Source organism: Symphodus melops, assembly GCF_947650265.1.
Source record: "Symphodus melops genome assembly, chromosome: 3".
Lineage (NCBI taxonomy): Eukaryota > Metazoa > Chordata > Actinopteri > Labriformes > Labridae > Symphodus > Symphodus melops.
The window spans coordinates 327,639-339,803 of NC_136693.1; the positions used below are offsets into that span (position 1 = coordinate 327,639).

Sequence of the window (12,165 nt, forward strand, 5' to 3'; positions counted from 1 at the left end):
CTCTTAACTGTACAAACCTTTTTTTTTTCTCTTAACAGTTTTCTTAAGTCTCTTGGAAAAGGCAGCTTCCCTAAAAACTGCACAAGTACATACCAGTAAAGGTCATTATTATTATAATTATTATAATAATGTGTCATAAAGCAAGCATGAGAATCGGCTATTTATCTATTAGGACTCAGAAGTGACAACATGCAGGAAGGTTAAATAAAACACAACGCTGGACGAGGATGAAGTTTAACAGTTTTAAAATGAGTAATTTATTCATCTAGCAAAGTGTGTGTGTGTGTGTGTGTCCTCAGAGGCGTCCTCGCAGCAGGAACATGAGGAAGACTGCGCTGAGGAGGATGCAGAGCGTGCAGACTGTGGGAACGACGATCTCTGTCACCATCTCCATGTGGCCGATCAGCGGATCTGAAACACACAAACATACACTTAGACTAATCTATTTTAGTGAAGGTTTATGTCAGTATCATAACACATTCTTAATGAATTCATCCTCCTCTTTATTTCATATTTTCTGGACTTACTGTGAAAAACTTCTGTTCTGACAGTTATTAGCAGCTTCGTCTGTGAAGATTAGTTTTGTGAAACAGAAAAGTATTTTCCTGATTCTGCTTCAGAACAAACAACGTCTCTCATTTAGAGTTTTCAGAAAACAGCTGAATGTTTCTGTCTCCAGAATCCTCGTAGTTATTCTGCCTGAGAGAAGGCAGCAGGATATAATCAGGAGAATTCACCTGGAGCCAGTGGGAGGGGCTTAGACTGTCTGCACGCCACCTCTACCGTCTCTACAGACTGTCTGCACGCCACCTCTACCATCTCTACAGACTGTCTGCACGCCACCTCTACAGACTGTCTGCACACCACCTCTACCGTCTCTACAGACTGTCTGCACGCCACCTCTACCGTCTCTACAGACTGTCTGCACGCCACCTCTACCGTCTCTACAGACTGTCTGCACGCCACCTCTACAGACTGTCTGCACGCCACCTCTACCGTCTCTACAGACTGTCTGCACGCCACCTCTACCGTCTCTACAGACTGTCTGCACGCCACCTCTACCATCTCTACAGACTGTCTGCACGCCACCTCTACAGACTGTCTGCACGCCACCTCTACCGTCTCTACAGACTGTCTGCACGCCACCTCTACAGACTGTCTGCACGCCACCTCTACAGACTGTCTGCACGCCACCTCTACAGACTGTCTGCACGCCACCTCTACCGTCTCTACAGACTGTCTGCACGCCACCGCTACCATCTCCAGCCAGTGACGTACCAGAACACATCCTGACCATGCTGTACTGTTTTGATGAACATTTTTTATTTGACTCCTTTATTTTCTGATAGTCTGATATAAATTATGAAACAGTTACCTGACTGATCATCTGCCACAGATCTCTAACAGGAAGTAGGATGTAGGATTATAAAAATCAGATTCGGAGAAGCATCTCAAATCAGAAACTTCTGTACCTAAACTTCATCATGAACTGGCCAAGACTTTTGCATTCCTGCATGTTCCTGATTTCCCTGGGTCTGTCTTCTAGCTGGAGGGGCAAAACAAAGAAAAACCCTGTTAGATAACAGCAAAACAAGCTGGAGACAGACTTTTCCTTTGTTTGGCCCCACCTAGCTTAGCTTAGCTTAGCTTAGCATACGCTGGTATGATTCATGGTACCAACCTGCTGCCAGGAGCTGGTTACTAGACGAGCAAGTCTCGATGGATTTCCTCTTCCAGCTCTCCACCTGCAAAGACAAGACAAACTCTCAGCACCTGGATGCGGTCTAAAAGGGGGGCGGGGTCATTCCTCATGTGACAGGTTGACCTCTCTCTGATTGGGGAAGCCGTTTGAGCTGATGATGCGTTTGTAGAACTGGACAGAGGCCTTCGGGTAGCGCGGTTTGTTCTTGTTCCTGAAGTCCACGTAGTAGAGTCCGAACCTCTCCGAGTATCCCTCGTCCCACTCGAAGTTGTCGAGGAGAGACCAGGCCGTGTACCCCTTCACGTTCACGCCGTCCTTCATCGCTGTGAGGGAAACAAAGTCAGAACACGGGTCAGCACTCGCTCAGACTCTCAGTTTGTCAAAGGGACGTTCGTCTCCACCTTTGAGCATTTCGTTGATGTAATCTTTGAAGTACTGCATCCTCCAGTCGTCGCACAGGTCGGTGCAGAGCATTTTCTCTGAAACGCCGTTTTCTGTCACGTAAATCATCGGGTTCCCGTACTGAGTCTGTTCAAAACATGACACAGAAGAAACAGGAGGAAAGCAGAGATTATGTTTAGGGTCCAAAAAGTGCAAAAAGGAGCAACGCCGTCAAACGCAACCCAACCTTTCCCTCGCAGCCCCCCCCCAGACTTTAAGAAACACGAGTGGTATCGTCTCGCCCCCCTTTTTTTTTTCTTTTTTTTTTAAAGATTTGTTTTTGGCCTTTTTGCCTTTATTGATAGGACAGTGGATAGAGTCGGAAAGGGGGAGAGAGAGTGGGGAGAGACATGCGGGAAATGGGCCACAGGCCGGAGGCGAACCCGGGCCGCCCGCGCGCGAGGACTATAGCCTCAATACATGGGATCGCGCGCCCTGCCACTGCGCCACCGACGATCCCGTCTCGCCCCCCTTTTAAAAAGAAATTCAAGTACAGTTCAAAGTTCCCTGTTTCCAAAGATAAACCTTAAATCTATAGGTTCTACGTTTGATCAGATGTTTGTACCTTGACAAAGTTCAACAAGCGCCTGAAGCCCCAGGGGACAGAGTAGAGCCACTCAGAGCCGGGGTCGGGCCACTGCGGGTCGACCAGCTCGGCGAGGTCACGATCAGCGAAGTAGCTGTCTCCGAGGCTTGATGGGTAATTCTTCAGGGTGACGTAGCGGGTGGTGAAGTGTCCGAGGCCGAGGAAGTCGCAGGTCCCCTTGATGTAACTCTTCTCCTGCGGCGAGAAGACGGGCAGGCGAGACGCTCCGAGGCCCTGCTGACCGCTCTTCCTGCCTGAACGTAAAGTCGGTTGAGTCTGCAGAGTCTGGTACAAAGAAGCTCATCATCACATCTGACCTCGACGTACCGATGTAGTCTTTCATGACCTGCGGGTAGTCTCCGTTGAAGATGGGCGTGGCAAACCATCCCATGTAGAACTGGATGTACCGCTCTGCTGCTTCAATGTCCCTCTGGTTGGTGATGTCCACTGGTTCCCCCCAGTCAGCTGTGAGCGAGATCCCCACCAGCCCTGCACACATCAGGGTGAGGAGCTGAAGTTTGACTTTCATCACAGAGAAACCAAACCGCACCATGAGCGCGCTCTTTCTACCTTTTTGTCTGCTTCTCCACTGCATGTCATACGTGTGCCAGACTTTGGCGTGTGCCTGTTTCAGAGACAAAGAGCAGTGGATTAAATCCAGAAGTGGATCAGCTGTAACAACCGAACAGCATCCTGTGTTTGTTGAACTTCCCGAGTGTCACCTTGATGATGTGGTGAGCAGCTCTGTATGCTCCTGTTCCCTTCAGCTTGAGTCCGGGTGCATGTTCTCCCGTTTCATATCCCTCCACAGCGATGGACTGAAGACACGAGAGGACAAACAGAATATCTCAAACCATCCAAACATCTCAAACAGAGAACGCTCCATGAAGCAGCTCACAAGCAAAGAGGTCAAAGCGCCAAAATTCAAAAAGTTTGGGGCACCACCCTCGGTCTTTTTTAAGATGAAACACAACCATGAGTGAAGTCTCAGAGCCGTACGTACCCAAGGGTTATTGAAGGTGATCCAGTACTTCACTCTGTTTCCAAACCGGTCAAAGCAAAGGTTGGCAAAGTCGTTGAAGTAGTTGACCATGGTGACGTTCTGCCAGCCGCCGTACTTCTCCTGCAACACCTGAGGAGGAGAAACGCCGTCGTTAGCGTCCTCTGTGAGACTTTCAATCTGTCTCTTTAAATTCAAAAGCTTCCCACCTGAGGCAGATCCCAGTGGTACAGAGTCACCACAGGTGTGATCTTGTTGTCCAGGAGCATGTTGATCAGATCATCGTAGTATTTGATTCCTTTCTCATTGATTTGTTCACCTGAGAAAGTTGCAGGTAAAGTAATAATGTCATAAATTAAGTTTCTTCTACAGATGGACATTTCTCCACAGTCAAAGCGTGTTCAGGTTGATATTTACTTTTCAGTCCGGTTGGTAGGATCCTCGGCCAGGAGATGGAGAAACGATAATGATTCAACTTCATGTCTTTCATCAAGTTGATGTCGTCCTTCAAAACAAACAAGCAGAAGACATTAAGACGCTCCACGCAGCCATCAGAAAGCAAACACACACACTGCAGATTGATTCAGGTTTGAGACTGTGCTGGGTGTGTGAAAGCCTCCCTGCAGAGAGACATGCATGTTACATGACTCTAAGAACACGTCAGAGTTCAGTAACAAACAGACCTGATGTTTGAGCCGTAGAGTCAGGCTGAGTTGCAGCCTGGTCGTGCAGAGTTGGCTTCACTGAGGCAGTGAATCACGGCCTATTGCATGTTTTCAGCTTTATTCTGGGGATTTGTATTCATTCTCTTCACCTTGAATTTGTAGTAGCCTTCACACGACGAGTCTCCCGTGTCATTCAGGAAGATTTTTCCCTTTTTGCGTGCAAAAGCGTCCCAGATGCTCATTCCTTTCCCGTCGGTGTTCCAGGCGCCTTCGGTCTGATACGCAGAGCTGCCGGCCCCCCAGGAGAAACCTGCAGAAGAGTCCGTGACTGTCAGAGCGCTGCAGGCCATCGTACAGTCACTTTACCTGTGTCCTGTTTGTGCGGGGTCATCGTACCGGTGGGGAAGGTGCCGTAGTAGAAAGACGTCTTCTCGTTCTTCGTCCAGTCGAAGTCTTCACTGGCTGCCGCACACACCAGCAGCAAACTCAGGAGGCGACGCTGCAGCAGATTCATCTTCAGCGAGGAGCTCAGTGACTTCAGTTACACCTTCAAGACCAGAAGGACAACTTGATTAATCCCTCCTCCTGGGGACAAACATAAACGAAGGTTCGAGAACGAAACGACTGAAAGGCGCTGACGGCCGACGAACACGTACGTTCACCCTCCGAGCCAGCAGGCGGCGGTATAGTCAGATAAGATACAAAAAGAACATTTTCACCACCTTTCTGTGACTGCTGGCTACCAAATGAACTCAGATCTCTTCGTTTAAAGACGATAATCTCAGCGCTGATTCTGTTTCCCTGAGAGGAACCAGCAGACGAGTCTCTGTTTCTTCTTCTTCACATGATGAGTGTAAACAAACATCCTACCTTCAAACCCCACACCTGATAAACATCCAGAGAGCCTGTTTCATCTCATCCAGCTGTACGACACGCTGACACAGAACGCTATGAGAGACAGGAAGTAGGCCAGTTTGTCCAGCGCCGTCAGGAGGAGAGACATTTCACGCTGCTGTCTGTGTCCCTGCCTGCACCTGTGTCTCAGACTCACATCCACATATAGATGTCTGACCTGCTGCTCGTCCTGCATTGGTCCCCCGCTGGAAACCGCTCAAGAAACGTCGCCAAGCTTCTGGACCCGGGTTAATGCTCCCCGCTGTCACCGCCACTGTTCACAGAGTCGCTGCCGTGAAAACAAAACCGAGTGAAACATCCAGGACATTTTCTGCTATTCATCAGCCCCCCCCCCCACCCGCCTCCACACACACACACACACACACACGTGCTGAATGCCGCTCCATTGGAGGGCAGTGAAGTGTGAGTGTGAATCTGCTGCGGCCGACAGATCTTTTGGAGAAAGGAGAGATTTTGACACTGTAAGCAAAGTTGAGCTCTGATGAAACGCAGCACAAACACTCGAGTTCAAACCTCCATGTTTCCTTCACTCAAGCCGAGCTGAGTCCACGTGACCCTGACAAACATCAGGACAGTCAAATCACACACACACACATGCTCCCTTTGTATTATTCTTTATGTTTGACCTCTGTTTCATATGTTGGTCATCTTCTCATATTTCATTTTATTTAAGTTCTCGTTATTTTAGACAAAAACTCAGAAATGTACTGAGCTATAAAAAACTATTCTGGTTCTGAATCCAGAGTGTGATGGCTGCGGGGGGTCTGGAGGTTCAGGGTCACGTAGAGATCTGGAGGTTCAGGGTCACGTAGAGATCTGGAGGTTCAGGGTCACGTGGAGGTTCAGGGTCACATAGAGATCTGGAGGTTCAGGGTCACGTGGAGATCTGGAGGTTCAGGGTCACGTGGAGATCTGGAGGTTCAGGGTCACGTGGAGATCTGGAGGTTCAGGGTCACGTGGAGATCTGGAGGTTCAGGGTCACGTGGAGATCTGGAGGTTCAGGGTCACGTGGAGATCTGGAGGTTCAGGGTCACGTGGAGATCTGGAGGTTCAGGAGGTTCCTGAGTAAGAAACAGAAATGACTCTTCGATCGTGGAGCGTCATTTCAAGGCTTTTTTATTTTTATTTCTGTGACTGACGTCGGCGTATAGCTCCGCCCCACGGACGACCTCGGAGGCGTGGACCTCCGCTGGCCGTCCTCCATTTCTGCCCTTTGTTTACTGTCATGTTCTTCATGTTGGTGGGCTCCACTCTATGATGTCACATAATTAAGAATCTATCGTACTGAACTGTTCTGAACCAGGCTGGACCGCATGACCACAGAGTTCAGGTCTGAGCAGAACACGAACCACAAACCAGATCAGGAGGATTTCAGAGGCACAGAACGAGTGCGTCTTCCTCTCACAGCTTCCAATGACTCGTCCTTTTTCCCTCCTCAGCGTCACTTTTGTTCTGATCGTGCAACAGAACGTTTACTAACGTCTGAAGTGTAAACGATGTCGACATGACGCCTTTGAGAGGTTTAACACAGACGGGTGATAACACCCCCCCCCGGTGCCCCCCGTGCCCCCCACGCCCCCCCCAGGATCATGACCTGTGCAGTGAATACAGTGTGCTGGAGCGTCTCTGCACAAAGCATGAAAACAAATCCATTATCACAGCGAGCATTGTGGAGAGAAAACGCTGAATTGTTCGAACGTGAAACTGTTGGCACTGCACTCTCACGTTTACATGTCAGTGTGTGACGCTCTCTGTGCACACACACACATACACTTCTAGTGCATGTATGTGCTTTGTTGTTGCACTGTGTGCTGAAATAGGAACATGTGTGTGTTTAGCATATGAATGGCGTCCCGGGGGCCCCGGCGGCTGCTGCAGAAGCTCTCGGAGCCTTCTGGTAGCTGCAGGCTCGCCTCGCCTCGCTCTATTTAAGGCGCTTTCTTGTTGCCTCGCAGAGCTGACATGAACATCTTTACTAAGGTCCCAGGATTAGCCCAACAAACCAGGTACGTAGAGAGCGCCGTGCACCAGACCCCCCCCCCGCCCCGGGTCAGAGGTGTCCGTGTCCCACCTCCTGCTGTGCTCTCTGTCACACCAGTTTCCCCCAAATCACCTAAAGAGTGGGAGGAGTCAAAGAAAGCAACCTGTCAGAATGACATGATAAAAACACAACCTGCAGATTCACACGCCTTCAACACGCCATCACACGCCTCTGAAGCGTCCGATTGTCTGACTGCTGTGTTTCTGTCTCTGCAGCAAGCTGGGGTCTGTGCTCCAACGTGCCTTCTACGGGTCCAGTGGGAGGGTGAGTCACTTCAGCCTGAACATACGTGTGTGTGTGTTATCTTCACACGTGGGAGCTGTCGGTCCTGCGAGGGTGATCACGCTCGCCGTGTCAGGTCGCTCTGACATGACCTCCTCATGAGGCAGGAGGGAGATGATTGACAGCTCCTGCGTTTGATGTTTGTTATGACGTTGCTCGTATTGATCGTTCTTCCAGTATTCCCTCTGGACCTTACAGGTGTTGGTTAACCTGTCGTGTTTCCGGTGCTTTCTGCGCCCTCAGGTGACCCTTTTCGAGCAGAGGAACTTCGCTGGAAGGCGGCTCGACCTGAGCTCTGACTGCACCAGGCTCAGTGACAAGAACTTCCCAGAGAGATGCAACTCTGTGCAGGTGGAGAGCGGAGCGTAAGTGAACAGCGCCACCTGCAGGGGCGATCAGGACACTGCAACAACACACACACACACACACACACACACACACACACACACACAGGGGTCCCACCAAGCTGTACAGAGCATTAAAGGAGATCAGCATCATCCCACAGCGACAGAATCTCTCACTCTCTGTTTTGATGTGTGTATGTGTGTGTGTGTGTGTGTGTGTGTGTGTGTGTGTGTCCTCTGTTGCAGCTGGGTGGGCTACGAGCATGAGAACTTCCGGGGCCGTCAGTACCTGTGGGACATGTCCGAGCGCGGCGAGTACAACTGCTACGACAAGTGGTGCGCTCAGGCCGACCACGTCTCCTCCGTCCGCGCCGTCAAACAGGTGACACGCTAAAAAACACACGCGTGACGATGACAGAGAACCGAGCTGTTCCAGGTTTTTCATCTGTCATCTGATGGGTATCAATACAATAATATTGGTGTTTATTTTTTTTTAAACTTTTCATACCCAGGAGTTATTTAGAGGTCGCACCACACGATCTGTGAGACAGCTGTCTGCAGTACCTGTTTTAACCTCTAGGGGTCAGAGTTACATGCTGCTCCTTTAACTCCTGAATCAGTCGAGCTAAGACCATCTTCAACAGTGTTAGATTGAAATGTCGTTGCCATAGTAACGGCCTGGGTTGTGACTTCACGCCTCCTCCTGAGCAGGCGTATCACAAACACACGGTCACACGGTTCATCCTGTTTTCAGGACAACAATCCCGCCAAAGCCCAGCTGTTCGAGCGAGGCGGATTCTCCGGGAAGAAGATGGAGATCCAGGACGACGTCCCCAACCTGATGAGCCGCTACAGCCTCAACAGATTCGCCTCCATCCGCGTGCTGGGCGGAGCGTGAGTCCAATGACGTAGCCACAGCAGATATTCCTTCAGTGCATGTTGAAAGAGCGCCTATCTAACACGTGTGTGTGTGTGTGTGTGTGTGTGTGTGTGTGTGTGTGTGTGTGTGTGTGTGTGTGTGTGTGCAGCTGGGTGGTGTATCAGGAGCCCAACTACAGAGGACCTCACTACATCCTGGAGAAGAAGGACTACAACAACTTCTCAGACTGGGGCAGCCAGAACAACACGGTGGGCTCCATGCGCCGAGTCCGCTTCAACTAAATCACCGACGACACCTGCGAGTCTTCAAGACGCCGCGCGCATGAAACCCGTCAGCTTTAACCACACAACTATTTTACTAATAAACTGGGAAAAGACAAAAATCGGTTTCCTCTTTTTTTATGACTGAGAAGTTGAATATTATAGAAAGAGAAGTGTGAGTTAGTGATGAGCTGAGGATCAGACCGTCATAACAGGCTCAGTGTCCTGAGTGTTAGCATGCTAACATCCTGTAGACTGAGGTCAAGTATGAAGGTCACAGCGAGCAGGTTTGACTTTATCGGCCTGAGAATTCATTTTATTAATCACACGAAGGGGAAATTAAATGTTACAATTACTGATGTGATTTAAACCAGAAACACGTCAGATAAGAATGAATCTTGTTCCAAGCTAGGAGAGCTAAAAGTTTTATTCAGTATTAAGAACACAAAGATTTCAAAATAAAAGCACAGAAACGTCACATTAAAACCGCTGATTGAACAAAAAGATATTTCTGAAAATCACTGAAAGAAAACCACATTTAAAACAAGTCACATGATCCTCCATGAGGTAGAACACCGAGCTCAAACAAACGATAACACAAAACAAATTCACGACTTCGGAGAGTTGGTTCCAAACAACCTCTGATTGGAAGCTGTGAATCATCTCCGCCCACTTTTGATTGACACGAAGCGATTAAGGTGCATTCAAGTTCTTCAAGAGACTATGAAGCGTGGATCCAGAAAGATAAAAATCATTTTATTAAAAAGTAGTGATGCGTCTCCACAGGGGGGCGGAGCTCGGATAAAGTGCGAGTGAAAATGGTCTTTGTTGGAGGTCAGGGTTTGAGCGCGGCGGCCATGTTGGTGAGGACGGACGACTTGAGCTGAGGGAGGAGGCTGATCCTCATCAGTTTGCTGCTCGAGTATTTGTTCCTCACCGCCTGCACGGGAACAAAAGGAAGGCCGAGTGTCAGAGCCACACTGAATGAGCACATGGCGGCGTTTGAACACGCCTCACCTGGAACTTGGTCTTCCCGTCGTTCACCGTCACCACGTTCTTGGCGATGTGCTGCATGACGGGCTGCAGGTGAGCCTGGTCGTACGTGGAGTAATGCTGCTGCGTGGCCGACTGACACACAAACAAATGTTAAGAGCGCTCTTCACACTTTGATGGAAAGCTTCGGTTCCACACTCACCCAGGGCACGCCGTCCAGCAGCAGCTGGGAGAGACACAGGGCGGCGGCCGCCACCTCAGACGGCCGGTAGTGAACCATGTCGTAGTCGACCAGGGTCAGCTCCATCAGGTATTTGGCCAGCGTGTGGCGCTCTACATCAGACTGAGACACAAACACATGAAACCAGTGATTAACCCGAAGGCGTGGTCAAAGTCAGGACGGCGCTTTTAGTCGTTCACGGCGCTGAAGGTCAGCTGAAGGTCAACTGCAAGAAAAGTTTAAGGAGTTGTAGAAACATTTCACGAATCGCAGCGACCGCCATCTGGTGAACGAGACTCACGGTATCTAAACAGTTGTTGTCTGAGAGAGAGACGAGTGCAGTAACTCACGCTCGCCACTTTGGACGCCCGTCGGAGGAAGTGCAGAGGAAGAGGACGGCCGAGCTGAAAGTTCAGGCTCCTCAGAACCAGCTGCTCCATCTCCAGAATCTGAGACTTGGTGAAGGCGTTGTCCGTGATGTAGGCGAAGTCGCCCACCTCCGGAGCGTACATCTCCTCGTACTTACACGCCACCAGCATGGCGGTCACACCGGCCAGCTGGAGCTTCCTGCGAGACACCGGCTGGACCTGCGGCGGCACGGGAGGACCAGGGTTTCTACACGGCGCTCATTGAAAACACAGACGTGATCATGAGACGGGCCTTACCTGCAGGAAACGGTCCAGGACGGCCACCGTGAGGTACAGAGTCTCCTGCAGCAGCTGGAACCTGGAGTGGACCTGGACCAGCCAGTCCACCAGCAGAGCGCGCATACGCTCCGTGATGTCATAACCCTGCATGTAGTCCGCCCGCACAGCCTGCTCCACCTGAGGACACGGCGAGGAAAGGACAACACGCTAAGACAGGTGAGCAGGAGAGGACATAAAGATGGATGCAGAAGAGTCCAGCTGATCCGGGTCAATCACCTCCAGGACGTGCAGATACTTGTAGATGTCTTTGACGTATTCCGAGCAGAGCTGCGGCTGGTCCGCGTCCTCTTCGTCCACGTCCTGCACGGCGAGCAGCGCCTCGGAGAACGCCTGACACAACTCCTCCTCCTCCTTCATGGACACGTCAGCCGACTCCTCTGAGACCGGGGGGAGGGGGTCTGCAGGAGCCGGTACCTGGACTACTACTGGAGGGACCACCGATGAGGGTTTGACTTTGTGGGCTGGACCTGAAGGTTTGGCTCGTCCTGGTCTCTGAGTGTTTAAACAGACACATGGTTAAAGTGAGTCTGGCTTTGTGATCTGGTGCTATGGACACATGAAGCAGCAGCACGTGTCCAGGTGTGCTTTCATGTTACCTTCGTGTTGACAGCAGCTGCAGGGACGTTGTTGGTGATCTCTCCCAGAGCGGCTCTCCTCACACCTGCTGCCGGGTTTTTGGACATCTTCACCGGGTTCTCTGCGGCTGGAAGCTGCTGGAGGAGACGAACACACGGCTGAGTCACTCAGGAGAAGCTAAAGGTCCGATAACGACAGTAAAAGGTCTCAGATCTCGCGTTAAAAAGAGCGCATTTAGCGCTAGCGTTAGCTCACAATGCTAACCCTAAAAGAACAGCACGCGCTGACTTTGCAGTAAAACTGTGGAAACATTTTTATTTAAAAAAACAGAAAAACTCACCACAGCACGAACTTGAACAGAAGACATATCTGACGTTGAGCTTCACTATAAAAAGTTTCGATAAAAGGATCGTGTGTCCGCTGATCTCTGAAGGTAAACATGAACAACACGGAGACAAGCAGCAGCTTTCAAATAGCGCTCTGTGACATCTGATTGGACGAGGCCTCCAGACGGGCGCTCCTGATTGGCTAACAGACGCTCGTGTTTCCGGAT

At 50.3% G+C, this 12,165-nt stretch overlaps 3 protein-coding genes across 8 annotated transcripts in view; 1 reads left to right on the forward strand and 2 right to left on the reverse strand.

Annotated features, from left to right (window-relative positions):
* Positions 1–228: 228 nt before the first annotated feature.
* LOC306821315 (lactase-like protein) lies at positions 229–5,894 on the reverse strand. 4 transcript variants are annotated; one of them, XM_079339670.1, is made up of 15 exons: positions 5,467–5,894; positions 4,791–4,941; positions 4,544–4,704; positions 4,147–4,234; positions 3,939–4,048; positions 3,733–3,861; positions 3,452–3,547; positions 3,300–3,354; positions 3,057–3,218; positions 2,709–2,983; positions 2,104–2,230; positions 1,826–2,025; positions 1,682–1,745; positions 1,473–1,546; positions 229–411 (listed from the first exon to the last, which is right to left on the reverse strand). In XM_079339670.1, the coding sequence occupies exons 2-14, from the start codon at positions 4,906–4,908 to the stop codon at positions 1,473–1,475; spliced, it is 1,659 nt and encodes a 552-aa protein (XP_079195796.1). In that variant the 5' UTR covers positions 4,909–4,941; positions 5,467–5,894; the 3' UTR covers positions 229–411. The 4 variants fall into 4 exon arrangements, with proteins under 4 accessions (XP_079195796.1, XP_079195793.1, XP_079195795.1 ...); XM_079339667.1 differs by lacking the exon at positions 1,473–1,546; XM_079339669.1 differs by lacking the exons at positions 1,473–1,546; positions 5,467–5,894 and adding an exon at positions 5,289–5,445 and having other exon boundaries at positions 4,791–4,961.
* Positions 5,895–7,208: 1,314 nt separating this feature from the next.
* Positions 7,209–9,238, forward strand: crybgx (crystallin beta gamma X). The gene is made up of 6 exons (XM_079339140.1): positions 7,209–7,315; positions 7,566–7,614; positions 7,876–7,997; positions 8,223–8,358; positions 8,731–8,870; positions 9,005–9,238. The coding sequence occupies exons 1-6, from the start codon at positions 7,272–7,274 to the stop codon at positions 9,135–9,137; spliced, it is 624 nt and encodes a 207-aa protein (XP_079195266.1). The 5' UTR covers positions 7,209–7,271; the 3' UTR covers positions 9,138–9,238.
* A 287-nt stretch (positions 9,239–9,525) lies between these two features.
* The window catches only part of LOC306821321 (G2/mitotic-specific cyclin-B2-like), a 38,108-nt gene continuing 35,468 nt past the window's right edge, over positions 9,526–12,165 (reverse strand). The window contains exons 2-9 of one of the 3 annotated variants that reach the window (XM_079339683.1): positions 11,953–11,992; positions 11,633–11,746; positions 11,253–11,528; positions 10,995–11,153; positions 10,680–10,916; positions 10,312–10,452; positions 10,134–10,244; positions 9,526–10,056 (exon numbers count right to left, since the gene is read on the reverse strand). In XM_079339683.1, the coding sequence (XP_079195809.1) occupies positions 9,952–10,056; positions 10,134–10,244; positions 10,312–10,452; positions 10,680–10,916; positions 10,995–11,153; positions 11,253–11,528; positions 11,633–11,746; positions 11,953–11,979 (1,170 nt within the window). In that variant the 5' untranslated portion in view covers positions 11,980–11,992 and the 3' untranslated portion in view covers positions 9,526–9,951. Of the gene's footprint in view, positions 10,057–10,133; positions 10,245–10,311; positions 10,453–10,679; positions 10,917–10,994; positions 11,154–11,252; positions 11,529–11,632; positions 11,750–11,952; positions 12,101–12,165 lie in introns of those variants that run through there. The other 2 variants (XM_079339682.1, XM_079339681.1) reach the window with 2 other exon arrangements.